Raw genomic sequence first — 27,865 nt, 5'->3', positions numbered from 1 at the left:
TCTTAGATTATTTTCCTAATCAATTTATTCCAGGTTTAGACTAAACTCTGTCCTATGTAAGCTACTGCAATTACCGATGTTGTTTTTAGAACTAAGGAAATAGACTAATATATTTCACTGCTCTTATGGTGAAACTTGCAAGAGTCACCCTTAATATCTGTGCAGCATTGGTAGCCTCTTAAGGTTTCAAACACTACTTTTTTTCTGAGTAATGGGCTGTGAAGGCATATGATGAAATAATTTAAAAAATGGCTTTTTTATTAGGAAAAACATTATTAAAACATTATTAAAAAAAAAGTATTACAAATGTATTATTTTTCTGTAGCTTGTTTTCCAGTTACTTAGAACTGATTTGGTTGTCTGAGGAATCAATTAAAACATTAATTTAGTGGGAAAAGGCTAATGGGTCTTGCAGCTTTCTCCCACTACCCTCCCTACTGCGCTTTGCATTGAGTCACATTCAGCACTTGTTTTGATTGTAGCTCTGTGGACTCTGTTACAGTGCAGACTGTGTCCATTACCTTTAAACTGCTTCTTCCCCCCCAGCCCTGCCTTGTCCCCTCAACTAACATCCCTTCCCCTTGTAAGGATCCTGGTTTGTATGATGGTCTGGTTGGAATGCTTCGAAGAAATTCATGCTGTGATATAAAATCCACAGGCTTATTACCTCAGAATTCTGAAACAGATGACAGATGTAGGCACACATTAGATTAAAAAATAGAAGAAAATACTAAGGTTATAAAAACTCATGTAGCTAGCTCATGTCACCTTTTGGTATGTCAACTGCTAATAATTTTTTTTTTTCCAGCTTGATCCAAGGATCATCCAACCCTTTCTGGCAGAATGTCGACAAACTATCGCCAAACTAGATAATCAGAACATGAAGGCTATTAAAGGCCTTGAGGATAGGCTCTATGCATTGGACCAGATGATAGCAAGCTGCAGCAGACTGGTGAATGAACAAAAAGAACTTGCTCAGGTAATACACGTTTGTGTGTGTAGCATTGGAAGATGGTAGATTTTTGATATGTGTATGCTGTTAAAGATTACAACAAAACAATTGCATGTCTTAATGGAAGATAGTTTTCAATGTATCACACTGGAAATGCCCCGAAAGGTGCTATATTCATAATAATTTCTCATTTAAATATTGGTAGTTTTACATCTTGTGGTCATGTTTCCAGCTCATAACTCCAACTACACATTTATTTAAATACTTTCTTTAAAACATCAAAATAATTGAAAATGCAACAGTGGGTGGAGGACAGCACCAGAACTTAAATATAGGGCTTATATTTATGTCGCTCCATCTATATTGCAGAAAAAGACACTCTACAAAATAAAAATGTCTTACTTAAATTATCCTAGGCTTAATGCACTAGGAACATGCAGAGCTGTAGTTCACTGCAACTTTGGCAACTGCATAGTAAGCTGTATATTTTTATAGCCATAGTATTTCTGTCAATATGCTCTTGGTTGTAATTTGGAAACATATATTTAATTCCAATTCAGCTAATCAGCATTCTCATCAAAGCACTGGTGTAAAATTGCTGGCTTCTGAGATACATCAGTATATGGTATTGTTTCTGGAATAGAATACATTTAGTTTATTTTAGAAATTAGATTTCTTCTGAATGAGTAAGAATCACTTAAAATATGGTAAATTTAAAAACTTTGAAAATACTTTTAAAGGTGTTTCTTGTTATGTTAAGGTATATCTTGTTACATGTAGTGAATGGTTTAAAAACAGGTTGTGCTGTGTTAGTGTAACATTTTGCACATTAGTGTAGAAAGCTGCTAATAAAAATAGGATCCGATGAAGTTGTCTAATAGCTATAAACTTTGTAGATACTTATTTTTAAAGCTTATTTGAAAATTGATGTTTTTAATGAGCATCCTTGGCTTAAGGAAAAGAAAACATCTGACTTAAACATTATCTTAGTATCTGTTTGTACATATCTCTGTCAAATCTAAATTGCACCTGGCTTACAGCTACATTTAAGAGCAGACAACTTTTTGCCAACTGTAGAACATCTATAGACGAGTATTTATGTATTTTTAAAGGTAGTGCTTGCAACCTGTGTAATAACTGTTAATATTTGGTGTTACCTTAAAAAAAACACAGATAACTTTCTTTTATGTCACACCTTTCAGCAGTGAACTATTTCTGTTCATAAAGAAGTAAGTGGATGTACTTTATTGAACAAGACAAGGAACATCTCAACAGTAATTCCATTGGCAGCGTGTGTATAGGAAGCTGTAGGCTTACTTTCCTCAGGCCAGAAAAAGCTGACACGCTATCCAGAATTTGAGTTGACTTTCCAGTCTCAGTTTCATTACAAGAACACAAAGCAAACTTATCCCATGGAACAAAATCATCTGCTGCTAGAAGCTTAGTTCTTCATTGCTTAGTTAATTGGCTTGTTCCATAAGAGTTCTTTTGTTTCCAGTCGGCCTTTTCAGTGAACTGACCATTAGAGAGCCTTTTGAAAACGAAATGAAAAAAAACTATTGTGAATAATTGATCTCCAGACCCTAACATATAATAAGGAAAGCTACTTTGTTAAATTCAAAAACTATTTTTCTCTGTGGAAGCTGGAATTTGTGACATAAGCATATAGAATTGCAGTCAGTAGGTGGCATTAGGTAATAAGAGTATGCCTCTAGAAAATTGGGAGCCTCTTAATCTGTCATTGTGATTCTGCCCGATAGCTTATCCTTTCCAACATTTTGTTTGTTTTGTTTTTCTCTAATTTGCACTATTGGTAGTGTAGCTTTTCAAAACATTCTGTTACACTAAAATGCATTTCCATCAATTGGGTTCGTAGAAGCGTTAGTCTTCTGTTAGCTCCGTCAGAGTGGAAAAAAAAAAAAAAAAATGGTTTGCAGATGGCCGCCTTGATTCTCAGCTTGTTATTTTTCACTTGAAGCTGTTGGGGAAAGGACTTTGACCTAAAAAAGGAAGAGTTACACTTATTGTTATATTCTGTACTTTTATTTCCCTCCTGCTTCTTGATACAGTTAGATTTACAGGTTTATAGTGATTCAGGGTCATCTCAGCTGCTTATTACATCAGACTGCCACACTTCCTTGCTGATTGCTTGAACTTTGGTCTAAAATGTTTTTGAATATCCTTTATTTTTGATTCTTTGATTTAGAAATAGGCATAGGGAAATATCTATAAAGGCATTATCCTGTCCGTTTCAGGACCCTTCTTAGTTTGACTGTGATGCTCATGTAATGAATCCTGTCATCTGATCAGGGCTAGAAAAGCAAGAACTTGTGAGAACAATTGATTATTTAGATCTTGGATTTTTCAACAATTTATTGGGGTTCCATCCCCTCCTTTTTTTTTTTTTTTGGACAGTTTACTGTAGTTTTTCTAGTATGCTGGTATTCTTTTTTCTGATTTGCGTACTAGGGTAATTTTAGTTTAAACTTTATTTAAAATGTATCCACAGATACTGAAATGGCAAAAGATTCTCAAATTTATGAAAAGCCCTTTGGAACTGAGAGTAAAGCTGGAATGGATTTTCTAGCTCAGTGCATGCAGTTTTGTGTAACTTCAGGCTCCATGCCATGTGATTCATTTAAAAAGCTTACTGAGCTGCTATTTAAAGGCAATTATTTTCTTGACTTTTCTAATCTTGTTGCAAAATTGTATAGAATCTGATTGTCCTAATGTTTATAAACATCAGTTAATCTCAGATCTGAAAGTATTCTTCACTACTTCAAATCTCTCATGCTTGTACTGCCTTTGATTTGGTGCTTAGCAATTCCCTAATGCTTATCGCAGCATATTTTTCAATGTCTTTGTCTTCCTTGACCAAACAACCCAAGTTCTTTTGATGGGGCTGTCTTCTTCATCTCGGTAAGATTCAGTTCTTCCCACCTTTTCTAGTTTCCATTCACTTGGCTTGGATAATGCAGACAGTTAAAGTGTTTGCAGCCTGCTTTTGTTTCACAGAGGGTGCTCGCTCATTCAGTACATAACTTACTCAGAGTTCAGTAAATGGTTGACCCTTCAGTGTTCTCTTGCATCTTCAGTGTGCATCTTCTTCCTTTTCTTTTAATTACACTTAATATACTTGTTTGATACTTTTCTTTGATTTCTGTGGTGTTCTCACTAGGATAGAAATATTTCTTGCAGGCTTTGCAAATATGTTTTATAGCATATTATGACAAGATTGCCTTACATTCAATATCAAGTCAGCAATGACAGTGGTTTTATTTTTCAGCAGTTTTGTATAACTCTCTATGGTTTATGGTTCTCATCAATCTCAGCTTCAGAAAGAAACACTTAAAACTATTGTCTGGTTTTGAATTCTTTGTTAAGAAAACAAAGGCTTAAACAAGTTTGTGGAACTGTAATCAGCCATCTAAGACTTGTTTATCTAAGGCCGTCCATCTTCCCTGTTCTATCCCCCACCCTTCCAGGGGTTGCCTGTTACCATCCACAACAGATAATTCTTTGTCGTGCCCAGTTCCTACATATAAATAAGATGTCTAGCTGTGATCTTGACTCTCAAGAAGAATTAATTTCATGTATGAATTTCTTCATGCAAAAAATATTTTCTTTAACCCACAGTAGCACTGAATGTGCTCTAAGTTGATGTGAAGTCTTGCATATGCCAGAAGTTAACAGGCTGGTTGTTTTCAGAAATTAGAATGATGGTTGATCCTCTCCATCCTAATAGCTACTTTTCTGCTGCCTTAGCTCTTGCGATCTTTCACTGGTGTTGGTTAATCGTGTATAGTTCTTAGACGGTTGTGTTGGTAACCGTTTGAAAGAGAAATATCAGATGAAATTTATTTGGTCTGGCTTATAGAATGAAAAGAAAGCAACTTTGACACTTGTCTACGTAGCATTCTGTTATACTCCTGAATGGTTACAGTGAGTTTATTAAAATGCTTGCATTCTTACAGAGAAGATAGATCACTTCCATGCTTTTTGATTGTCACAAATCTTGTTTAACAAATGTGTCTCTTCCTCTAGGGATTTTTGGCTAATCAGAAGAGAGCTGAGAACTTGAAAGATCCTTCTGTGCTGCCTGATTTGTGTTTGAGTCATGCAAATCAGCTGATGATTATGTTAACTAATCACAGAAAACTGTTAGATATTAAACAGAAATGTACCACTGCCAAACAGGAGCTTGCAAATAATCTACAAGTCAGATTGAAGTAAGTTACAACTCTTCAACTTTATATTGCTTTCATTTGCAATAACGCTGTTTAAAGAAGGTGTGTCATAAGAAAATCTTTGGTACTGCATAAAGCTTTTCTTAATGGGAGAGAAAATGAAAGTTGGATTACTTCAGTATCTATATGAAGTTATTTTTAAGTGTGAAACAAAATACTATTTCAAGAGAAACTTTTCTTAGAGTTTAAACAGTCTTCATATCAATAAAACAGTATCCAAGAACCTACAATCCCCGCTCCTCTCATCAACCTCAGAAGCCAACAGTATCTTATTTAAAATTCGACTGGCAATTATATTGATATTTTCAAAGGATTAAGCATAAGTGAAACACTCTTCAGTAGCTTGTGATCACATCAAAGGAGAAAAAAATGGCAATAGTTTGTTTTACTTGTAGTTCACGAAAAATAATTATATCTAGTCATAGCCAGTAAAAATGGTGATTTTTCATGTAAGCATCATTAATGTATAATGTGGAAGGCAGTAAGTAGTCTGTATTGCTCAATGGGGACTGCACTTTAATAATTAAACTTTAGATAACTTGTCAAGATAAAGAGGAAAAGTATACAGAGTTTAATAATTTTTAGAAGGAAAAAAAGTTGTTTATGCTAGCAGCAAATAATTAGGCAACATTGTGACTCTGTTAGACTTGCATACTGGATTCTGTGATATCCATCAAGAAGATCCATTTTTTTCTTCTTGAAGGGATTGCAGTTTGTATAGATGAGGCAGATGCAAGGTGCGGGAAGAAGCAGCAGTGTACTAGTGACAAAGGTCCTGTTGTGTTGGTAAAATAAATTACTGCTAGGTAAATCGAAATTTGAATTTGTTGCCTATGCATCTGCTCTTAACCCAATGAAAAGATAACATTTTTCCACTATTTTTCATTGTAGCAGGTATTTAGGGATAGTAAGTAGAGCCTAGATTGACATAAATATCACTTTTATTTCCTATATATTAAAGTATTTGTGTAGTATACACTTAATTCATGAGTTATTAGAGGAAAAGGCTTACATCCCTTTATGAAGGAATAAGCTAGTGAGGTGTGGAGAGTGAATGGAAAGAGGATAGATCTGAAGAGAAGAACAAAGCATAGATGTTTAAAAAAACAAAAAATTAAAACCCATCAACAACTTGCCACCACTTCCCCCCACTCCCCAAAAAAACCCAACCACGAAACAGACATACAAAAACCCCCACTGTATTTTGTGTCAAACCAAACATTCTTCTAGCTACTCTTCAGAAGCAGTTACTAGCAAATGACCGTAATGGGAATCTAATAATGAGGAAAGAACATAAACTTAACTATATCTAAATATTCTTAGAGAAGAATATTCTTATCTGCTCTAGAAGCAGCTCTTCTGTTTAATTGCTGATGGAGAGGTTTTTCCTTGAACTAGTCCAGCTTCTTCTTGAATCCACAAACTTCTATTTTTTGCAAATTCTGCAACTTAACCGTATGTTGTGTGGAAAATGTACTTCCTTTTTGTGTTTTGAACTGGCCACTTGTTGGCTTCATATAATGCCTTCTTTTTATTTCTTACTACTGAATACTATGAGAAAGTCAACAGAGTGGGTCTTGTAGTTTCCATGTTAATATATGTTCCTAGTCGCTTAATATTGACTTGTTTGTATTTGTTGTTTCATTTTCACTTCACTTCTGTCAAGAAAAAAACCAAATTTTTTTTTTATTACTTGTGGGATATACCTCCACCTTTTGCCTTCTGTGATTGCAAAGTTGCTGTAATGTTTCCTCTCCCCATCACCAGATGATCGCCTTTTCATTAGTTATCCTGTGACTTAGTTATGTTGGTGGCTGTGCTTGAAATTAATGTATTGATTGTATCAATAAGATAATTGAAGGTGTGGTTACAAGGTGTGAGAATTTGTATGTCACAGGGGCTGTTATCTGTAGTACGTGAGTAGATGGTGTGAGCTTCCCAAACAGTGTTTTGATCTTATTTCTTTGACAGTATCCCTACTCTTAATATTTCTTGCTAATGCTTTTCAATAAGTATTTTTAAGATTTATAAACAAAAAGTAGTCCCTTCTTTGCTCTGGATGTTTTTTTAATTCTTCTGGAGAAAGGTATGTTTCATTCCTCTTAAGGTTATGTGTGTTAAGAGCATTACTTTTTAAAAAAAAAAAAAATTAACTGAAATGATGGCAAGTGATCATTTTTTGAGCACTAATGTGAATATCTTACTGTGAGAAATTAACAGGGAACTGCAAGGTGACTACTGGATTCTGAATTGCTTGGTACTTCCAGATAACCTGTTGTTGTCCCACGTACAATGATGTCAATGTTCAGTTCATCCAGACATGTTGCTAATCTTAGTGAAATTTAAATGCAGAAAAGATGACGAAGTTGTTATCTTCTAAAGTGTAACCTACTTTTGTAGGTGGTGTTGTTTTGTAATGCTTCATGCTGACCAAGATGGAGAGAAACTACAAGCATTGCTTCGTCTTGTAACAGAGCTCCTAGAAAGGGTCAAGGTTGTAGAGGCTCTCAGTACTGTTCCTCAAATGTACTGTCTAGCTGTTGTTGAGGTTGTGAGAAGAAAAATGTTCATAAAACACTACAGGGAGGTAAGTAAGTAAAACTTCGAGACCAAACCTTTGTGTCAATGTATAAATTAACAACTAACTACATATTTTTCCCTTCCACAGTGGGCGGGTGCTTTGATAAAAGATGGGAAACACCTGTATGAAGCTGAAAAGGCAAAAAGGGAATCTTTTGGTAAACTGTTCAGTAAGTACTTTCTCTTCTGTGAGATCAGAATTATGGTTAAGTGACACTTGTCTTTTGTAGTTAAAATACTTTTGTTACGTTGCAGCTTTAATACATTATAAGTTTTCTTTTTTAGACTTAAATAGAAAATGCATGCAGTGTGGCAGATGGTCATATTATGAACAAATTTTTTTCTAGTAATCAAATTAATTGTTTCATATAGATTATCCAAAATACTGTGAAAGTTGTAATTTGTTTAGTGATTGTAAAAGACTTCTAATTATTAAATTTGAATGTGGTTTCTGTTTGAATGTTGTGCATGAGCTTTTTCTGTTCTTTTAAATCACACTTTTAAAACCAGTACTGAATATTCGGGTAAGGCTATAACTTCCTCTGTACAACTTTAAAAAACAAACAAACAACCAATAATGAAGACCCATGTCTAAAGACTTTGACCAAAAGTTAAAAAAAAATAATTGAAGTTGATGGTAAAAGAAATCTGATTATTTTTTCTCATTTTCTGCAAAGTTTGCAACTTAAGTTCTGAATGAACTGCTAAAATAAGAAAGTTGAGTGAAAGTTTATCAAAATTTTGGAAAGGAAATTAGCAAGATTACAATGAAAATTTGAAAAAGGAGTTGAGGCTTTTGCAGGGGTAAACATTAAGCAAAAAAGCTTCAATGAAGTGAGTAGTTCTACTTAGTGGGTTTTGCATGAAGTTCTGTCACTTGCAGTTTTGATGTTGTCAAGAAATGGCATAGTTAGTAATAATTTCAAATTTAATTCAGCTGTTAAAACTGCAGTAGCTTAACTGTTTTCTCTTGAGACATTGTTTGTATGTTGTGTTTCTTTCTTTTAAATAACTGTTTCTTCTTTGTCCAGGGAAGTCTTTTCTAAGGAATCGTTTGTTTAGAGGACTTGATTCCTGGCCTCCATCCTTTTGTGTATGTACTCAATATATTTTTGGGTTTTATTTAAAACTTATGCTTAATTCATTCAAGGTCAGGTTGCCTGACAGGCAGATCAGTGCCTGTCAGGTTGTTCTGGCACAGATGAAAAAGCTGGGGGATAGTTTTCTTTGCTATTTCAAGTGACCTGTATTAACATTGGTTCATAACTTGCAGTGTAGTGGGAGAGGAAATGTCAACTCAGTACTCATTTTTAACAAGGGGTCTGTGGTATTGAACAAAAAATTGCTATTAATGATCAGAAAAAAGGAGCCATGGGGATAATTTCATCATCTAATTATCTCCTCTGAATAGCAGAGAGATAAAGTTAATCGGATGGTAAAAGGAAGTAAAAGGTTTTTGTGTTTTTCTATAATCACTGGATGAGTAGAAAAGCATTTTTGTCTCTTTATTGGCTGTTAACGTGAAGGGGTGAAAAAGTATACCTGTAATCAAGCATTGATGGTTAACTTAGATTTCCTAAAGCTTGGTCAGTTCAAATAAGATAATTCTCCTTGATTCTAATGTTGCCATCTCACTTTGCCTTGTTTAACCTTTTCAGCTTCTCCTTTGCAGCTTTTTTTATAGGATACTTGGGAAAATAAAAATGCCACTCACTTCACTGTTTTGAATACTGAACAGAATTAATATTTGACTGTATGTTTAGCAGCACAGTAAAGAAAGCTTCAGTATCATCTCTTATCCCTTAACTTTTTAAACACAACCTTAACGTTTATGAAGCTTAGTAATAGGAAGGAAGTTGGTCTAGATGATCGTTGAGGTTCCTTCCAACTGAAATACTCTATTCTACTGTTGCCTGAGTATGGGTAGATCAATGACTATAAATGTAAATTATTATTTTTAGGGATGTGAGGCCAGGCATGGTTCCTTTAAAAAAAAAAATAGACTTTTTTTTGTGAGAGAAACTTAACACCAACTTTTCTGTGTTATTAGTTAAGTTCTTTTTTAATCCTTCTTTAGTTATCTTGATATTATTTACCTTAACAATGTGTAAATTAATTTCTTCTTCATACAGACACGAAAACCTCGCAGATTTGACAGTGAGCTTCCAGATATCTCATTAAGTGACTTGCAGTTTTTGCAGTCTTTTTGTCCGTCAGAAGTACAGCCACTACTCAGGTAAAGCACCTTTTTAAACTGTATGTTATGAAAATAGCTGCCCCCCCTCCGCTCCCTCCCGAGATCGTTTTTCATAAGGAATGGGCAAGATATTTTTTGAACTGATGTCATTCTTAAGCTGTAGTCTTCACTGACTTAATGGAGATACATATTATCTACATGCTTCACGTACTGAAGCTGGGATAATTTGAACACATGTATTCTGTATTGAGATGTCAAGGATGTTGGATGTTCCTCTGAGCTGCCTCAGAGCTAAAAACCAAAAAAAACCAGTTGTCAGTTTTAAACTGAAATTCATAACTTTGTTTTGTTGGATCAGAATTAGATTGGGTTTTTTTTATTTGCTCTTTGTTAAGTGGTATTCTGGAGGAAATAAAATAAATTTCTTTAGCCCAGCATGAGATCATAGAGATCTCCTGTATTCAGTTACTGCCTTTTCTTTGACAGACTTATTTTAAGAAAAGGTATATTCTCTAAGTGCCTCTGCTGTCTATGAAAGTCCATCATTTTGAGCAAAGCTTTATTTCTGTGTTTCTTATCTCCCAACAATGAGGCAGACATGGAAATTTAGACAGGAAAGCTCCTGTTTTGTCTCACAGGCAACTCGACAGGATTAGTTTCTTACCTAGAATTTGGAGATGTCTTTCTGGAAAAGTAGACTGTTAGAGTGAGCTTTCAAACTTATATGTCTTAAACCTGTAGCAAGCAGAGAAATGCCAACCAAGATAATGGGCAAGAAATAGGCAGTAGCAAGTTCTGTGTAGGTTCTGTCTAGGAAGAGATCTGTCTGTCAGTATGACCATAATCAGATGCTGCATGTATCCATCATCCTTCTCTTGGAAGAGATCTGCAGTTAGAGATTTGATGATATTCCTTTTGTTTTTTTCTGGCCCCAAGGCCACAATCCCACAAAGGAGGATGAGGTAAATCCAAGAGGAGGATGCTCATCTGTCAGGTTCACCAAAAGTATCAGCCTGATACCTGTTATTGGTGCACAGTGCAGGAGGCGAATTCACTGCATTTTTCACCTCTATTTTGTACTGACATTTTTTTTGATTCAGAATTCCCGGCCATCCTTACAGTATTGCTTTTGGAATTAAAAGTAAGTATAGTGAGCTTAGTCTGCTTGACACTGGATTTGCCCTAGATCATGATGCAGCTGATGTACCCTTTTAATTTCTCTTGTTATGCTCTTGGGCTTGCTCCTCAGTGTTTCTGCAAGAAAAAACTGCAAACTATAGTATCGTATTGCTGACGTTTGCCTGAATTCTGGGTTTGAGAATTTTATGACCCTCCTGGAAAGTTTGGACTGAGTTCAGGAAGAATTTTTGCCTTGCTATTCTCAGAAAACTAGTCGCTAACTGAGCTGTTTTAGTTGGTCTAAATTGTAGTGACATAGGTTTCCACTTGATGGCAATAGAGGTGGGATTATGCCACATTTCTCCTGATTGCTGGGCTCAGGATTACATTTGATGGAAATATTAATGATAGTGGTGGACTTGCAACTCGAGTGGGTGACTCTTTGCACACCTTGGTAGACACTGAGCTTCAGAAGAAACTTTAGAGCAAAAAAAAAATCTAAAATCCAAAGAGCAAGTAATAGGCAAACTGAGACCCAGTACAAAGTCCTCTTCTGTCAGCACTGAACCCCTAAGCTGCATAATTAAAATGATGCTTCTATTTACTTACAGCGCTTCAGTCTTCTGAAATTATATGTTTGAACAATTACTGAAATCTTAATTCTACAAAAAGACACTAGATAGCACTTGCTCTATACATAGAAAAGAGAATGCAAAATGCTTTCATTGTCTTGTTAGTCTAAGTGAACTCCTGTTTCATGATTTCAGTGGAGCTATTCCTGAACAATTAAAAATTCTGGATGTACGGACTCTCAAGAAAAACTAAATAAATCTTGCTTTTCCAGAGGCTTAGAAAACTTGCAATCGAACGCTTATCTTGCAACACTTGCAATGCGATCGTGACACATTAATCAGTCTTTTAATTTAGGTTATCTATCATTACAATGAAATAGTAGAGAATTAATAGCTACTTCAAAGGAAGAGCTGGGTTGGAGAGAATCCAACTGGAGAGAATAGAGTCATTTGCAAACACAAGTGCTTCAATTACAGATCTAATCACTATAAATTCTTTTCTGTTACTGTTACTTTAGATACTACTGGTAAACGTTTTCCACAGAAGGAAAGAGTCTGACATGTTACTTCCCCATCATTGTGCTTATCACTATCTACTCCTTAAAAGCTCTCAAGTTCTTAATTTAAAACACAAATACCAGGTGCTCTTAGGGGATTTTCCATGTAAAATGGATTAAATGAAGAAAGTACAAACCTTACACAGAGGGAAGCTTAGTCTTGTGGGAATATGCACATAATAACTTAATATATTTCAATATTAGATTAACAATGTGGAAAAAAAATTTTAATCCTATGTTGTTTTTAAGGGTTCCCATACTTTGTGACTTTGAACCTCTTCACCAGCATGTACGTGCTCTACATAACCTGGTAAAGGCAGCACAGAGTTTGGATGAAATGTCACAAACCATTACAGACCTGCTGAATGAACAAAAGGTATTTTTGTTTTTCTTTACCAAGAAAAGAGAATATTCTGTTCAAGAGAGCAGAGTATTTTCATAATACTGTTTTATCAGTCATGTCAGATAGAAACTGTCATTCCAGATGTAAAGATTAGTTTGTTTCATAACTGCATAATAATAGTTTCCTTTCTAACTGCATACTAGTAAATATTCTGAGAATTTTGAGCTCTTCAGTGAGTAAAGTGAGTCTATCTAGGGTATAGTCAGGTGTTATTGGATGTCATCTTAACATTTAACAGACACTTATATTCCACAGAAATTGTAGAAGTAGAATTATTCTGTTAATATTTCTGTTTTTCTGACAATTTCTCAAGCTTCTCTGTGCAGAATATGTGCATTTTGCCTTTGTCACTTTAGTTTGTATTTAATGAAATTGTTACTTCTCTAGATTTTAGCATTGCTGCAAAAAGTCCTTTTGCCAGAAACAGTTAAGGAGAATTTAGGGCCTTGGCTGGTTGTTCCCGGTAGCCTGAATATTGATGTGTCACCTTCTCCCTTGTTGCAGTCCTGCTTTTGGGGAAGGGAAAAATATGTGCAGTCGTCGTCTTCACGTATAGAAGGAACAGATGGCAAAAAGATCTCTTCCTAGTTTCACTCTGCCTGTCAAGCAGATTCTTTCCCCTAAAAGCTCTGCTTGTGCCAGTTACTTTTTATCATTTCTGTGCATTCAGACACTAACTTTCTTAATACACCAAACAGGGTCCTTTTAGCTTCTGACTGTAGCCTGTCCCAGTGAAACTCTGGGTGAATTTAGCAATGCTTAAAGCTTTATATGAAGCTGACTGGTTCAAATTTGGTTTCTTTAGCAGGTTGGGATTCTTTTTTATGTGGGATTCTATGTTGTTCTCTGCGTTGTAAGTGTTTGTATGCACTTTGCTGACTAGAAGAAGGTTTTTAGCAAATTCCTGTTTAAACCAGGTGACAAAGTCCTCTATCTTCTTATTCCTCTGGGACTCGGACAAGAGATTTACTGGCAGTCTTTCATATACGTAAAATATGAGATCTGGGCTGCTCTTTGTTCTGTAATATAGAAAAAGCATGTCATATATCATGTCTGAGCTCTTTTCTTTCTTTAGATGGTTTTTATATGAACAACCATTAAGAACAAGAGTGTTAGGGCCTGGCAGCTTTATTAGCCAATGGAATGGCTAGGAGTGGTGTAAATTTTGTGAAATTTGGGAGTTTTCTGAACATGCTGTTCAACAGACCATGCTCTGAAATATAGACATCCACCCTCAACTTGAAGCATCCTAAAATTTTTCTCAAAAGAAACCAGGATAGTGACAGGTGTTCTAATGAATTAATTTTTTGCTAAGGCTTGCAGTGTCAGAAGAGTGTGAAATAAATCAAAGGAGCAACTTTTAATTAAATATAATAACAGTAGAAAAAGAAACAGCAAAGCTGCCTTACTTGTTCAAGTCTTCATGGCTTGCCCTTTTTGGCTCAGACTTGCTTATCTGAGAAACTTTTATCAGTGTCTGGCTTCACAAAAAAGATGTTTGCCAGATCAGGGGAAGCTGTTTTTTCCACTCTTCTCTTATGCTGTGCTTTGACCAGTTTGGATTCTTGTCTGACTCAGAAACATCAAGTGCTTAGACAGATTCGGATAATTGTCTCTTTCCTTAGAGTAAATTGCATTGCACAGTCAGAGCTGGGCCATTCATGATGTCATCTTGAAAACACCCATCTCTGTGTGTAATTTCAGTGATTCATTTGAACTTTTTTTTTTTTTTTGGAATTGAAGCAAATAATCTGCCAGAGATATTTTTCTTTCTGAATGACAGCGCTCTTGTTGTTACTTGATGAAAGATACTAGGCCTTTCTCTGTGTTGCTTTGTTCCGCAGATGATCTAGAAGTGTTTTTTAAATTATAGTCCTTTTGCCTGTGTTCTTTTTTTGTGTGAAATTACTGAAATAATTTGTAAATGTTCCTTTCTTATCCTTAGTATTGCTGGGAATTTACAGTACGTAATTAGAAGGATGAATAAACATTTAATAGTAGTCCTGAAGATACCTGTAGCTTCGTGCCCCTACGCACTCTGTTGGTGAACTGTGAGATATATTCCCAGTTTTGCCCGAGTTGGCAATGTCTGTGCAGGTGTTAAGTGTTGCCCATATAGCAGAATGTTGCTCTTGTACTCTCCCGAAGAGAGACATTCAACACCGACCTCCCTTTCCACACAAGTGGCAGCAGAAGCCTGGTTCTTTTAAGTTAGACTGGGATAGTTTCTCTAGCTTGTTGGGAGTGCAGCAGTTTATCTCTGTCTGGGTTGGGGACAAGTTCATCCTACTGCATCAGCCACAACAGCTGCTGTTTTGATAGTTACTTTAGGCAGGAGTGAAAAGCTGTGGCTGCAGACAAGTGAGCAAAGAGCAAGTCAGAGAGGAGATCCAACACCTTATTGGGTACATTAGTAGCATGTCTTAAGTATCCCCATAGCTCTTATTATTTCAGCTTTCAAGTTCCTGGAACATTAATGATAATGTGCTTCTCTGATAACCTATTTTATTTTTTTTTGTATTATATCAGAGTAGTTAAAGAACATTGTTGTGGATTTTTAATTTGTTTACTACTTTTTAAATCTGAAATGTTTTCCTTTTTAAAGCTTTGTGCTTATTCTTTGTAATTTAATGGTCTCACACCAAAGATTGCTGTGCCCTCTCACTTCCATAATCCAGACAAAGTTTAAGCAGATCAGTGATTGGGTTAAAGATGTCCAGGAGAAAGTTAAGGTGCCTGTAGGAGTCAGGTAAGATGATTAAGGTGTCTTCTGCACGGTTAGTAGGTGATTAACATATGTGATCCTTTGGTATTAAAAGTTTCTCTTGTAAGAGATTTGGCTTTTCAAATCAGACGGTGAATCTACCATTTGTTCTAGTTGAGTTTGGAATTCAAACACTGTTTGTAATCTTTCCCTGACTATGTCAATCATAGTAACGTAACTAGAACAAGGCACGTAATCCAGCAACACCTGAGAACTTAACTCTGCTTCTCTGTCTGTGCTTTCTATTTTTTTCTTGTTTGCTCTTCATTCCTTTTCCTTTGTCACCACAGGAATTACAGTATATGACATATGCATACATTGCTGCCTGTAGATTGTAAATAGACCAGATGGCAGGCACCAGCTTCTCAGGGAAATAGGCATCTGTAAACGAAGTCTTCCGTATAGTTTCAGCTACTCAAAATATGAGGTTTAATTCTTCATTAGGCAGAAATCTGGTACTCTAACTAGAGAGCCAGCTCACAGCGGCCTCTGCAAAGACATGGAATTTGTTACAGCCCCAGGTCATGAAGAAATCAAGCTCAGTAGAGTGTTGCTCCACACAGTGACTGTTATATTTTTGTGTGTGTGTGTTATTCTTCATGCTGTGCTCTTACTCTTTACCTTCTAGGATGATTCTGCAGGGGTGACAAAAGTAAATACCTTTCCTTTGCATGTGGCTTTCTGTAGGGCCTTCTAATATTCAAAGTGTTTAAAGTCGTCTTTTAGCATGTGCTTACTGATTTCTATGATGCTAGCTGTTATTACTGTTAAGTTCTGGTTTATCAGTGTTAAATGTTTGTCACTTAAAACATATGCTTTGAATCTGGGCATGTGTCAGTGTATACAGTATCCTTCAACATTTGTTTTTCTAAATTTTCTCAGATAAACAACAAACTGAAATTAAACCCAAGGGAAAACCTGGACTAATAGTACCTTTAACAAAAGCAGCATTTCCCTTCAAGTTTTTTTGTCTCCTGTCCTGTATTCATTTTTATAAAGACAATAGTCTGTATATAATGAACATAAGGATTTTTACAGTGGGTTTTCATCATTGGATTTAAAAATCATTATATGATTTACTTTCATATAGATGCAAAGGCTAATAGAGGTGAGGTGTAAATACAGTTTTGCTGAATAGATGAGTGTCAGAGCTGGAAATAGATTCTTCTTAACTCTTAGTTCAGAATTCAGTTAGTCACAATTTATCTCCATTAAGAGAACATTTACATGGTACAGAGAGGAGCAGGGTCCCTTTTTGGATAGCAGCCATTTGTAAAAGATTGAGAAAACACAAATCAGCTATTTATACATCAGCAGTCCCAGCAGTCCAATACCTGTCACTTCTGTCTGGGTTTTTTTTGAGTTTTGTTAATGACCATTTATTGCCCGGCTCCACTAACTGTCACCAGTCAAGTAGCTGAGTTCAATGGATAGCAAAAATTTCTTCAGTAAAAACTAAAGTACTAAAGAACAACAGACACATGATTTAATGCATGGAGACAGTGCTGGGTGGTTCAGAAGAGGCACATAAGCAGGATCATCAGGATTATCAGCTGGAGGCAGTGTTGGCTTTTTGGAGAAGAGCACCATTCTGAAAGATCTCCAGCATTTTGAGACTGAACATCTTATAGGAATCTCTTACTACAAATATTCCCATGAGTCTTTAAGAACAGTTTCTTTTCAAGATGGTCACGTTCCTCAGATGAATAAGATCAAACAAGTCCTTCAAGGATGAAGGATGGAAAAGCAAGGTAATGGTTGAGCTATGGTGTTACAGGCAATGCAGCTGAGATCTTTCAGAATGCTGATCCGTTCAAAAAACTCAACATCTCTTCCAGATCCTGATGATTCTGCTCATGCCTCTTTATCCTATGTGTCACAGATACTCTCCTTATGTATTTTGACCACGTATTTCACTGTAATTTTCTTAGGAAACATTGCTTTGCTATCCATCTTATTAGAAACTTGTTCAGGAATGCATCCTTGGTGGATACTGAGGCTGTACATTGCTTTTTGGCTTCCACTGGGATGTGTTCTCCACTTGCTGAAGCTTCAGGTTTATATTTTTGTTCTAAGAATCTACAGATGATATTATTGTTGGCATTAGGGCTTTTATATTCCCTGTTGTATTTAATAGTTAATAGTATAAGATACTACAGGTTGACCATTTCTTCCTAGTTCTGGTAGATGTGAAGATCGTAAAGGACAAGGACTTTAATACACATCTCATTTAATCTGTGAAACAAAGCTTGCAAGCTATTAAATAGTAAAGATAACTGAAGTGTAATCTTGTAAATACATCATACTTTGAGCTAAATTGAGTTTTAGTGGCATACAACAAGTTTGAAAATCACAGGACACAGGCTGTTTGCACGATCTCTAAGGCCTTGCTGAAGTTGATTATTTTTTAAAGCCTTTCAAAATGGTGCTTTACTGAATTTCAGGTGCATAGAAATAAGTGCATGTAACTTAGCCTGCAGTTAAAACTATTATAGCTATGATTAATCAAACTTCACCTGAATTCACTTAAAGTATATACTCCATGGCAGTATGGAAAAGTATGATGTCTTTGGAATAGCAAGGATTCGTTTTCCAAAACTGTGCATGAATTTACAACAGATTATGCACTGGAGCTTGAGATCTTGCTTTATAATTCATATAGTAACGAACAAGAGCTGATGATAATGAGATTTAAACATGTTATCTAATCATAGTTAACTGGAAAATGGATTTGAAGGGAAGTTTTTAGCCTTTTAAGAATAAAAAAAACACTGGAATTGATCAAAATTACTTGGGAACAGTTCCATGAAGGTGGAGAAGCTTCATTTAATCTTTGTATTGGCTTACAAACTGTTACTCATGGATGATTATGCGTGATTATTCTAACCATTAGCTTTTCAGCTGAATATTGAAGGATCTGTTGCTACAGAATCAGATTTGGTGGCATCCAAGGTCTAGAGGCAAAATGACAAAAATTGAGAGTGGTAGGAGCAGTGGGGGGGGGGGCGGGAGAGGAATTCTACTCAGACTGTGAGGCCTTGCATTCTGAAAAGTCAGGGTGTTGCTTTTAATTAGAATGTGCCCTTTATTACACTGTGCTACACTCTCACAAGCAGAACAATTCTCATGCATGTTTTTGATATGTTATTAGACAAATTTTGTTGTAGTAAAGCTTTTTATATGCTGCCTTAGTTTACTATATTAATAGTGAGTGGATTACACTGATCTTTATAAGCAGTATTGGCTGCAATAAAAAATATTTTAGTAACAAAATTATTAGGAAAACTGAAATCAATAGGCTGTTAGAAAACAAAGTAACCAGTATTTCTGACTGGTTACTTCAGACTTTGTATCATCCAAACTTAGGTTTCAGGACTTTCGAATACAATTATATGTGATCTATGTAGGAATTTTGGATAGATGAACATTTAATATTTATGTATTTACAAATGGTGCTTTTTTGAAACTTACTGAAAATCTCTCTGAATTTCTGCAATTCTTACTTTAATTTTAGTCATATGTATTTCGGACTGTTATGAATAACAAGGCTGACTTTTTAACTTTTGTTTTGCCTGGGAATTTTTAATCAATTTAAATTATTAACAGTTTCGCCTCTCACTTTGTTAAATGTTTGTTTCATATTTTATAACTTGTAGGCCTCCAATAGTCAAGCATCGCCACAATCTGCTACTACACCAAGGATGGAAAGTACAACAGCAACCGCAATTGCTACCTCTTCAAGAACTCCTCCATCACTCAGTCTTCAGGGTCCCCTCTGTCCGCCTGTGTGTCCCCCAGCTCCATTAGAAGAGCTGTCTCCAGACAGCATTGATGCTCATACATTTGATTTTGAAACTATCGCCCATCCAAACTTGGAGCAAGCTCTTAAGCAAGGATCATTAGACTTGGATTCATTAGCAGAAAGTCCAGAATCTGACTTTATGTCAGCAGTAAATGAATTTGTAATAGAAGAAAATCCAGTGTCTCCTAATGTAATAAGTGATCCACAAAGTCCAGAAATGATGGTGGAATCTCTTTATTCTTCAGTTATCAATGCAATAGACAGTAGGCGTATGCAAGATACAAATGCTTGTGTAAAGGACGTTTCAGTAGAAAATGCATCTCTCGGTGCTTGCGTGGAGAAGTGTAAGGTTATTGCCCAAGACTCAAAGGTACACTTAAGAGGTATAAAAGAAGATCTTTGCCACTTTAGAACACTTGTACAAAGAGAACAATGTGACTTTTCTAATTCTTTAAAATGCACTTCATTAGAAATAGTAAATACCATTGAGAAGGTAAAACTTTCACTTGAAAAAACACTAAAAGATAAACATCAAAAAGAATTACAGTCTTTGAAAAGTGAATATGAAACTAAAATAAATAAATTAGTGGAGGATGGTGAAGAAAATAAGAAGAAAATTAAAAAGTTAAAAGGTGACTTATTAGGCCTTGAGGAAGTTCTTCAGAATAAGAATGATGAATTTGCAATGGTGAAAAATGAGAAAGAAGCTGTAGTTTGCCTTCAGAATGAAAAAGACCAGAAATTACTTGAATTGGAATGCCAAATGGAGACACAAAATTGTGAAATTAAGGAACTGAGACAGTCACGTGAGATAGTCCTTGAAGACTTGAAAAAACTTCATGTTGAAAACAATGAAAAACTACAACTTCTGAGGGCAGAACTTGAGAGTTTAGAGCAAAGCCATTTAAAAGAACTGGAAAACAACCTACAGGCCAGGCATTTACAGGAATTTGAGAAGGTGCTAGCTGAGCACAAGGACTGTTTAGACAAATTAAAAAAAGAGAACCAGCATAGACTTGAACAAATGCAGGAATCTCATGCGGTAGTTGTGCAAGAGAAACAACAACAAGTAGAAGAGTTGCAACTCAAGCTTTCAGATCTCTCTGATTTGAGGTGCAAATTAGAAGTTGAACTTGCCCTGAAGGAGGCAGAAACTGATGAAATGAAGCTTCTTTTGGAAGAAAGCAGAAACCAGCAACAAGAGACCTTAAAATCTCAGATTGATAAGGAAACAGAAAGCTTAAAAAGGGAGATAGATAAATTAAACAATAAAATACAAATTAACAATGATGAATATCAAGTGGGCTTATCGGAACTAAGGACTTTGATGACAATTGAGAAAGATCAGTGCATTTCTGAGCTGGTAGACAGATATGAAGAAGAGTCAAACCTGCTTAGAACCGAACTAAATAAAGTAACGCTTCTTCATCAAAAAACTTCTGAGGCCGAAAAAAGACTTTCAGAGCAAATAACAGAGCTACAAAGTAAGTTAGAGTTGGAAGCGAATGCCCTAGAAAAAGAAAAAACAGAAAAATTGTCTCTCTGTGAGCAGCAGGAAAAATATGAAGCTATTATCCATAAGCTTAAGGAAGAGAAAGAACTGTTAGTATCTAACCAAGAACAAGACAGGCAGTTGCTCATTCAGAAGCTCAATTGTGAAAAAGAGGATGCAGTACAAACTGCTTGTAAAGAGTTTGAATTACAGAGGGAAGCTGCTGAAAAAGGGCTTTTGGAAAAAATACAACAACTTGAGATGCAAGTAAATCGGAGGTACTGTAAGAATTAAGTTGCTGTGTTTTCCTAGTATTTTAAAGTAATTAATATGGTATATTTGTGATGTACTATGCAGCAAGTAAATTTTCTATGCGTTGTAATAGTATTTATCTGGGTTGGTTTCCATATTCAAGTTTCAAGTTACTTCCATTTTATAGGTACTGATATTCCTGTGTCTGTAGTTAATCTTAAAGATTGTAAAATATCTTATACAATATTATTTCCAGACAGCAATGAAAGTTTTGTATTTCAGTCTTGTAGTGTTACATTGAAGGAGTGTTTCCACAATAGCTTGTTGCTTGAAATACCAATTTTGATGGTCTCAGCCTCTCTATCCTTTCTCATACGTTGCTCTGGTATTAGCACTGTGTGAGCATGCAGTGGCTAGCTTTTAGGCTGGTATCTTTCTTACATATCTGTATTGGCTAACTATACACTCTTGATGCTAACAGTGGCATGAAAAAGTGTGTGGAAATATCTATGATTGACTGAGAACTGCCCCATGGCTACCTGGACTCCCATTGACTTCAGCTGCCACCGTTATGTGTTTCAGGGTCTTCAGTTTGAGCTTTATAATGAAATGCACATGGGCAACATAATTTTAAAGAACATCCTAACATCGTTTTTCATTGTCAATTTCTGCAGTGTTTTTCCATTTAAAAAAGAAAAACATATCTTCCCTTCCCATAAATGCCTAGAATTACTCTTTCTGACTTCTCATATCCTACCTACTTACTAGTTCATAATGCCTCTCTGCAGAGTAGATTATGATATTGTGGAATGGAAATACTAACATTTTTCTGTGTGACTACTGCTTAGAAACAATATGCTATTTTGAAATGCTAGAATTTGTCGTTTATGTTCTTCTAGTGTGACAGAATGCAGCAGATAGATCTTGTTTGTACAATACCTAAATAAAGCATTTTTTCTAGGTACTATGGTATACCAAGTACATGAAATGGGAAAAGACCAATAAAATGGACAGAATGGGCATAAAAGCCAGAAGAGTAGTACAGAATATGGATACAGGCTTAAGTTAGCATTTAACTTTCAAATATCAATGTAATGTAAAAAAGAAAAGGGAAGGAGAGGGGAGGTTATGCAGAGTCTCTGACACACATGCACAATTCACATAGTGCAAGGGAAATCCGAGTATCCACTTCACTTGAATTATCCGCTTCAGTCCCATTTCCTCAGGATTTTCATATGCAAACATATCCATCATTAAATGATGTTGTATCAGTGTCTGTTTTGTGTGTCAGTGCACAAAAAAATTATATCAAGATAATATTACTTTTTTTTTAATTAATATTGTGATTGGGATATGATGAAATTAAGAACTGCCCTTCTTAATTGAACAAAATATTCTCTTAGTAAAATTAGGAGAAAAAAGATGAACTGTGTGTTCTTTTTCTATGTATTAATGCAATGCAGAAGTTCTAAAAACTTGACTCAACAGGAAAAAAAAGTCATCAGACTTTAAAAATTCACCATCTACACTTAAATTTGAACAACTGAGAACAGCTATGTGTATTCTTATACAAACTGGATAAAACCGATAGTAATGTATTTCAAAGAAATATCTGCTTCAATCTAAAGAAGTGTTAGTAGTTTGTTATGAGCTCTGCCAAGTAATTTATTTTTCAGTGTGACATTAAAATATGCATTGCCTTCTAAGGCTGCTCTTTGTGCCTTTAATCTGCTGTTAGGCTTTTTCTCTGGAATAAAGACGTGCTGTGTTTTATCTCTAGAGGGCATATATGTTATGTGAATCTGTCTTAATATTTCAAAGTCACTGTCTAGCTGTTTGGTTTTTTGAGTTCCTAAGACCCCAAGCTGCGTCAGTAATTTGAGTTGACTTGTTATCCTCACTCAGTTGTTGTTTAGCAGTTAACTTGCAATGGTAGAAACCAACTTTTATTTGGCACGTGCCTATATGCTTGTCAGATGGATGCCCTTTTCTGACAGAGCAATGTTACATTGGCCATCTGGAAGTCATGGACGGGGAGATGGAATTGTTAAATTTGACCTGGGCGTTGCACTGGTATCAGGAACTTAGTTTTTGAGCTTACATGAAAACTAACAAAAATACTTAGAAGTGACAAAGGAATGTTTGTGACCCATGCATTACCAACATAGGAAAATTAATGTGGTTTGGTTATAATGTGCCTAAAATTCAAGTCGTCATTTGTACCTCATCATTGTAACTCTCCTATTCAATCTTTCTACTGTGTGTAGTATGTACTAGCCAAGATTAACTGAAAAACAGAGTTTCTGTAATGACTTTCACTGTTAAATGGTTTGCTGGTTAGTTAAAAGATTTATAAGCTGTAAAGAATGTTAAAATAGCGTAGGAATCCTGACTAGCTTGAAAACTGAATTATGGCTGTGGTGTCTTCCAGCCTTGGTATTGTCTAGCAACTTTTATCAGACCGTCATCAGTAGTGAAACTTCTCTGTAGAGCATGTGATGTTTCTCCCAGCTAGGCTTAATTTAGAAATAAAATGAAACTTAATCCAGCACAAAAAATGCATTCTCAGTGGCAGAAAAAAGATCTGCCTGGGTGTCTCATGACTTGCTTTGCTCTCTGCTTATTTTCCTTATGATTTTTGAGATGTCAAAGGTTGTTTTGCCACTCTGAGAACTTCAGTTGGCTTTCAGAGCTGTTTTATTTACAACTTCTTAGGAGCTTTTGGAGTGCATAGCTATTGCGCAATATTTTGTTTCTTCAGTATATGCCCATGTGGTAGAACAGTGATAGTGTTGCTAAATACATCCTTTGTCATCTCAAAGTAGTACAGTGTTTACTTGCACAGGAATCCCAATCTCTGAAGAAATGTCCTTTTGGTGTCTTGAAAAAAAATAAAAAAAGTTAGGCAGTGTCACTATTGCCATAGTTGTCGAGACCTTTACAGATTAAATGTGTAAATCCAATACCTGATATAGTGATGAGGTTTAAAAACTAGGAATGTATGTTAGCATCCTTTGCAGAATAGCAATAGCCTTTACTTGGGTGTTATTTGCAGTCAGTCAGTAGTCCAGGCAGCCTATCTGAGCTGCTCTTAATGCAGCTAATAGCTTTGGGTTTAGGCTGATGTGTAAACTTGGCATTTAGATAATGTGTAAACTTGGCATTTAGATAATGTGTAATAATATGAGTGAATTTTTGTTGCTTGTAAAGTAAAGTGCAGACATACCTCCTCTCTACACTTCTCAAACTTGTCCTGTGCTCTGTGTGATAGGGAGAACTGATGTCAAAACAGAGGTAGACACGTATGTGCTGGATTGTGTGGTAAAGCAAACACTGTAGAAATGGCTAGAACTGGTCACTTCATGGATACCCAAACTCCCATCCAGTATGCAGTCATCAGAATTTTAGGGTCCCTGCCTTCTCTGCAATTCAGTTTTCTTTCATAGTCTCTGTGCTTAGCCTTTCTGGTGTCTCTGAGGTTCTGTAGCCCATAGCCTTAAAAGAGCAGCTTTGCATTATGAAGCAAGAAGAATTCTTGTAGCATTTTTAGCATTAGGAGTTGTACTTGTGAGTGTTGGTATCTCAGCACACGATGTTTTGCATTGAGCACAGCCTGCCTAATGTCAGGAGACCATACCTTCAGGCTGCTTGACTAGAGAAAACCATTAACATATTCATGTATAATGGATAGTTAGGTTTGGGGGATTTTCTTTATATTAAATATGATTCTGGTGTAGAGGCATAGTAGAAATCTAAAATAATGCAGTTTTTAACAAATGTTGCTCAACAAAGGGATTTCTGTATCCCAGTGTTTTTCAATTACAATTCTTGATAACTCAAGCCAAATGGTAGTTAATGGTTTTATTTTGGTAATGGAAAATAGTTGGCCTACATAACGTTGCCTGTTTCAAGAGCCATTTAAAGTCTTCATCGTTCCTGTCTTGATGACTGTCGATGCTTTCCTTTGTTTACAATCATGACTACTGTTCTCCAAATTCTGCAAGCCAGAGCCTGAGTTTCCCATGCTGAATTCCTTGGCATCTGATTTATTGCTGAATTGCTATAGTTATGTGATAGTTCTGGAGGCTTTGCATTTTGACGTACTAAGAATATTCAGGGAGCTGATCATCATTGTTCCTCTTTTTAGTGCTTTCCATGCCTTCTGTTATGTTAGAAACATGAAAACAAAAACCTCCCCCCTCAACCAAACTTCAAAATTGGAGGAGCTGGTGTAGTACACTAAAAAACAGAATGCCCAAAAGTAAGAATTTGGTAAGATGCTCATGATTAAAAAGTAGAAATGAAGATTAGTAGTGACTTAATTAGAATACGGTATTTATTAAATATTTCAGAAAAAATGTCTCAAAATGAACTTTTGCCTTCTTCTGTTTGCTTATTTCGTGTATTCTGGGACTCTGTGTGTGCTGCAAATTTAAAGCCTAAACATTTTCTTTTAAGTCCTCCTGCTGAATCATCTGCTGAATCAAGCTTGGTTGCTGAACTTCAAGAGAAGCTTCAAGAAGAAAAAATGAAGTTCTTGGAGCAACTTGAAGAACAAGAGAAAAGAAAGAATGAAGAAATGCAGAACATCAGAACATCGCTCACTGCAGAACAGCAGGTAAAACTGATTCTTTTCTATTGCTTTTGCTCCCATGACAACTATGTGTTCTCTTGCTGTTTTGAAGTTATGGACTTTTTTTTTTTCGATGTGGCACTTCTGTGTACATTCTAAATTTGCACTATTATCTGGAGTATGCGTTAATGGAATCCAATATGTAAAAAAAAAAAAAAGAAAAGAACCCAAACCAAACAAACAAAAAAACCAAAACCACCCTACCTTTAATATTTGTGAACTGGGCAGTACCAATTCAATTTTTGTTATTTTTTTCACTTTTGCTTATGTTGATAAGTTAGTGCTGTAAATTTTTAATCCTTTAATCTATTGAACTCCAGGAAGATACCAGTTAAGTATTGTTAAAGTTAGCACAAAATTTGTGGGCAGCGCAAAATTCATTCTCTGAAATACTAATTGGTTTGAAATGCTACTTAATGGCTTTTAAACGTTATTAGCCTGGGCAGGTGGCATGTAAGATTTAGAACAAATGTTATATTTTACTTAATAAACTTGTTACATACTCCATACCTTGATACAAAATCATATTGCACTGGATTAATAATTATGTATGTATCCACACATTTTTTTTCCTTTCAAAACATCTTGAATCTCACAGATTTGTAGATGAGTCTTAAGTTCTTAAATTAAATCTCTCTTACTAACAGCTATTATCTACAGCTTTGTTGCATTTAAACACTAAGAAAGGATTTTCTGTTTTAAGCACCTCTACTTACTTTAGCGGTGGTGGGATCAAATAAGGACAAAGACACAGTGGTAGTGATCAACCAGCTTGGTGTACGATTGCTATGAATCACTTGGTGCAGAGAGCAGAAAATTGCAGACAGTTAGAAAGAAAGGAATATTTTTGGTTTTTTGGACTATGGGCATTAATACTGAAGTGAGCCTTACATAGTATATCTAACTGAAACATTTTATACATAACATAGGTAATTGTAACATTTCTTTTTTCATCAGAATCTGCCTTAATTAACCCATTTTCCTCACAATTTAATAATTGTCTTCATTCATGCAGCGGAGCATGAAAGGAAAGGTTCTGATGCATTAACAGGAAATTCCAGTGAAAAATGGAACCTTCTGTGTTTTGGGGTTTTTTTTAAAGAAAAAAAAGGTGTACTGGTCAGTGCTGAAAGCATAGTAGACTGGCTCACTGAATATTCTGGGTATTGAACTTCACCCTTGATGTGAAATTTATTTATTTTTTTTTCTTTGTAAAGTTATCTTAGAGGTGTAACTTATGCTTGTTGTGCTTGATAGTTTTGTTAATGCTGGCACGTACCAAATACTGCTGGGCACCACTATGTAAGATGTGTAGTCCACTAAATAGCTTGCTTTTTAAGAATGAGAGTTGATCATCATAGGTCATGACTGGATCTTAAAATTCACCAAAAAAAGTGAAATTGTGATTTAAGATGTCCTTTTAATAGATGATTTCTGTTAGTGTTTGTCTGTCTCTTCAGCACAACTGCAAGAGGAGAAGGGGTGAGGGCTTAATGGTTAGTAGAAGGATTCAGGGAGCAGATTGGTCAGACTGATACAGAAGGGTGTGCTAGCCTCTTATGTTCAGTTATTCAAGCTAATTAGCCAGGATTCATGTATAACTTCTGCTTTAGTTGTTCACCGAGGCATTAATGCAGGACTTGAAATCTATTTTTAACGCAGATTCCCGTATATTATTCTAGTGTATCAATAATATTTTCTTTTTTATTGCACGTAACATGTCTTGGTGCAGTGCAGCTTTATCTTAATAACCATTTTAATCCTTAAAGAAACTGTTTTTTAATATAAAACATGCAACTGCGGAATATTAATTGGAATATAAAGTATTATGTTTAAAAAAATAAAACAACTTACAAATTATTTCTTTATTAAATGATGATTTCTTTGTAATTTTACGATGTGTATATTGGGCTTGGTGAACAGGAGGGTAAAAATGAAAAAAAAAAAAATTGTTACAGAGAAAAACCTCAAAATAAAATGTTCAGTCAAGTTCTCTCCTCACCAAAGTAATATGTAAGCAAATTTTCTTCCTTGTTTAATTATAGTTTAGGAAACGGAAATGAGCGATATCTTTGGTACTTCTTTGTTCTAGTGATGAATTTTGCATTACACTTATACGGTACATTTCTTATTTCTGTAATGCTTCTTTCTGTTTTCAGACCAACTTTAACACTGTTCTGGCAAGAGAGAAAATGAAAAAAGAAAACATAATTAATGATCTTAGTGACAAATTAAAAATGCTAACGCAACAGCAAGAAAAAGATAAGGGTAAGCAATGTTCTAAATAAATCATTC

The 27,865-nt window shown here is 35.4% G+C and overlaps 1 protein-coding gene across 6 annotated transcripts in view; it reads left to right on the top strand.

The window, feature by feature from the left end:
• RB1CC1 (RB1 inducible coiled-coil 1) overlaps positions 1–27,865 on the top strand; it is a 77,441-nt gene that overhangs the window by 33,961 nt on the left and 15,615 nt on the right. For all 6 annotated transcript variants that reach the window (XM_074577027.1, XM_074577024.1, XM_074577029.1 and 3 more), the window contains 10 exons: positions 809–979; positions 4,997–5,181; positions 7,600–7,786; positions 7,868–7,949; positions 8,811–8,872; positions 9,912–10,015; positions 12,474–12,600; positions 19,048–20,963; positions 25,396–25,555; positions 27,730–27,838. In XM_074577027.1, the coding sequence (XP_074433128.1) occupies positions 809–979; positions 4,997–5,181; positions 7,600–7,786; positions 7,868–7,949; positions 8,811–8,872; positions 9,912–10,015; positions 12,474–12,600; positions 19,048–20,963; positions 25,396–25,555; positions 27,730–27,838 (3,103 nt within the window). The remainder of the gene's footprint in view (positions 1–808; positions 980–4,996; positions 5,182–7,599; positions 7,787–7,867; positions 7,950–8,810; positions 8,873–9,911; positions 10,016–12,473; positions 12,601–19,047; positions 20,964–25,395; positions 25,556–27,729; positions 27,839–27,865) is intronic.

Source organism: Larus michahellis, chromosome 2 (genome assembly GCF_964199755.1).
Source record: "Larus michahellis chromosome 2, bLarMic1.1, whole genome shotgun sequence".
NCBI classification, from domain to species: Eukaryota; Metazoa; Chordata; class Aves; order Charadriiformes; family Laridae; genus Larus; species Larus michahellis.
This window is presented reverse-complemented; position numbering and strand designations above follow the sequence as displayed.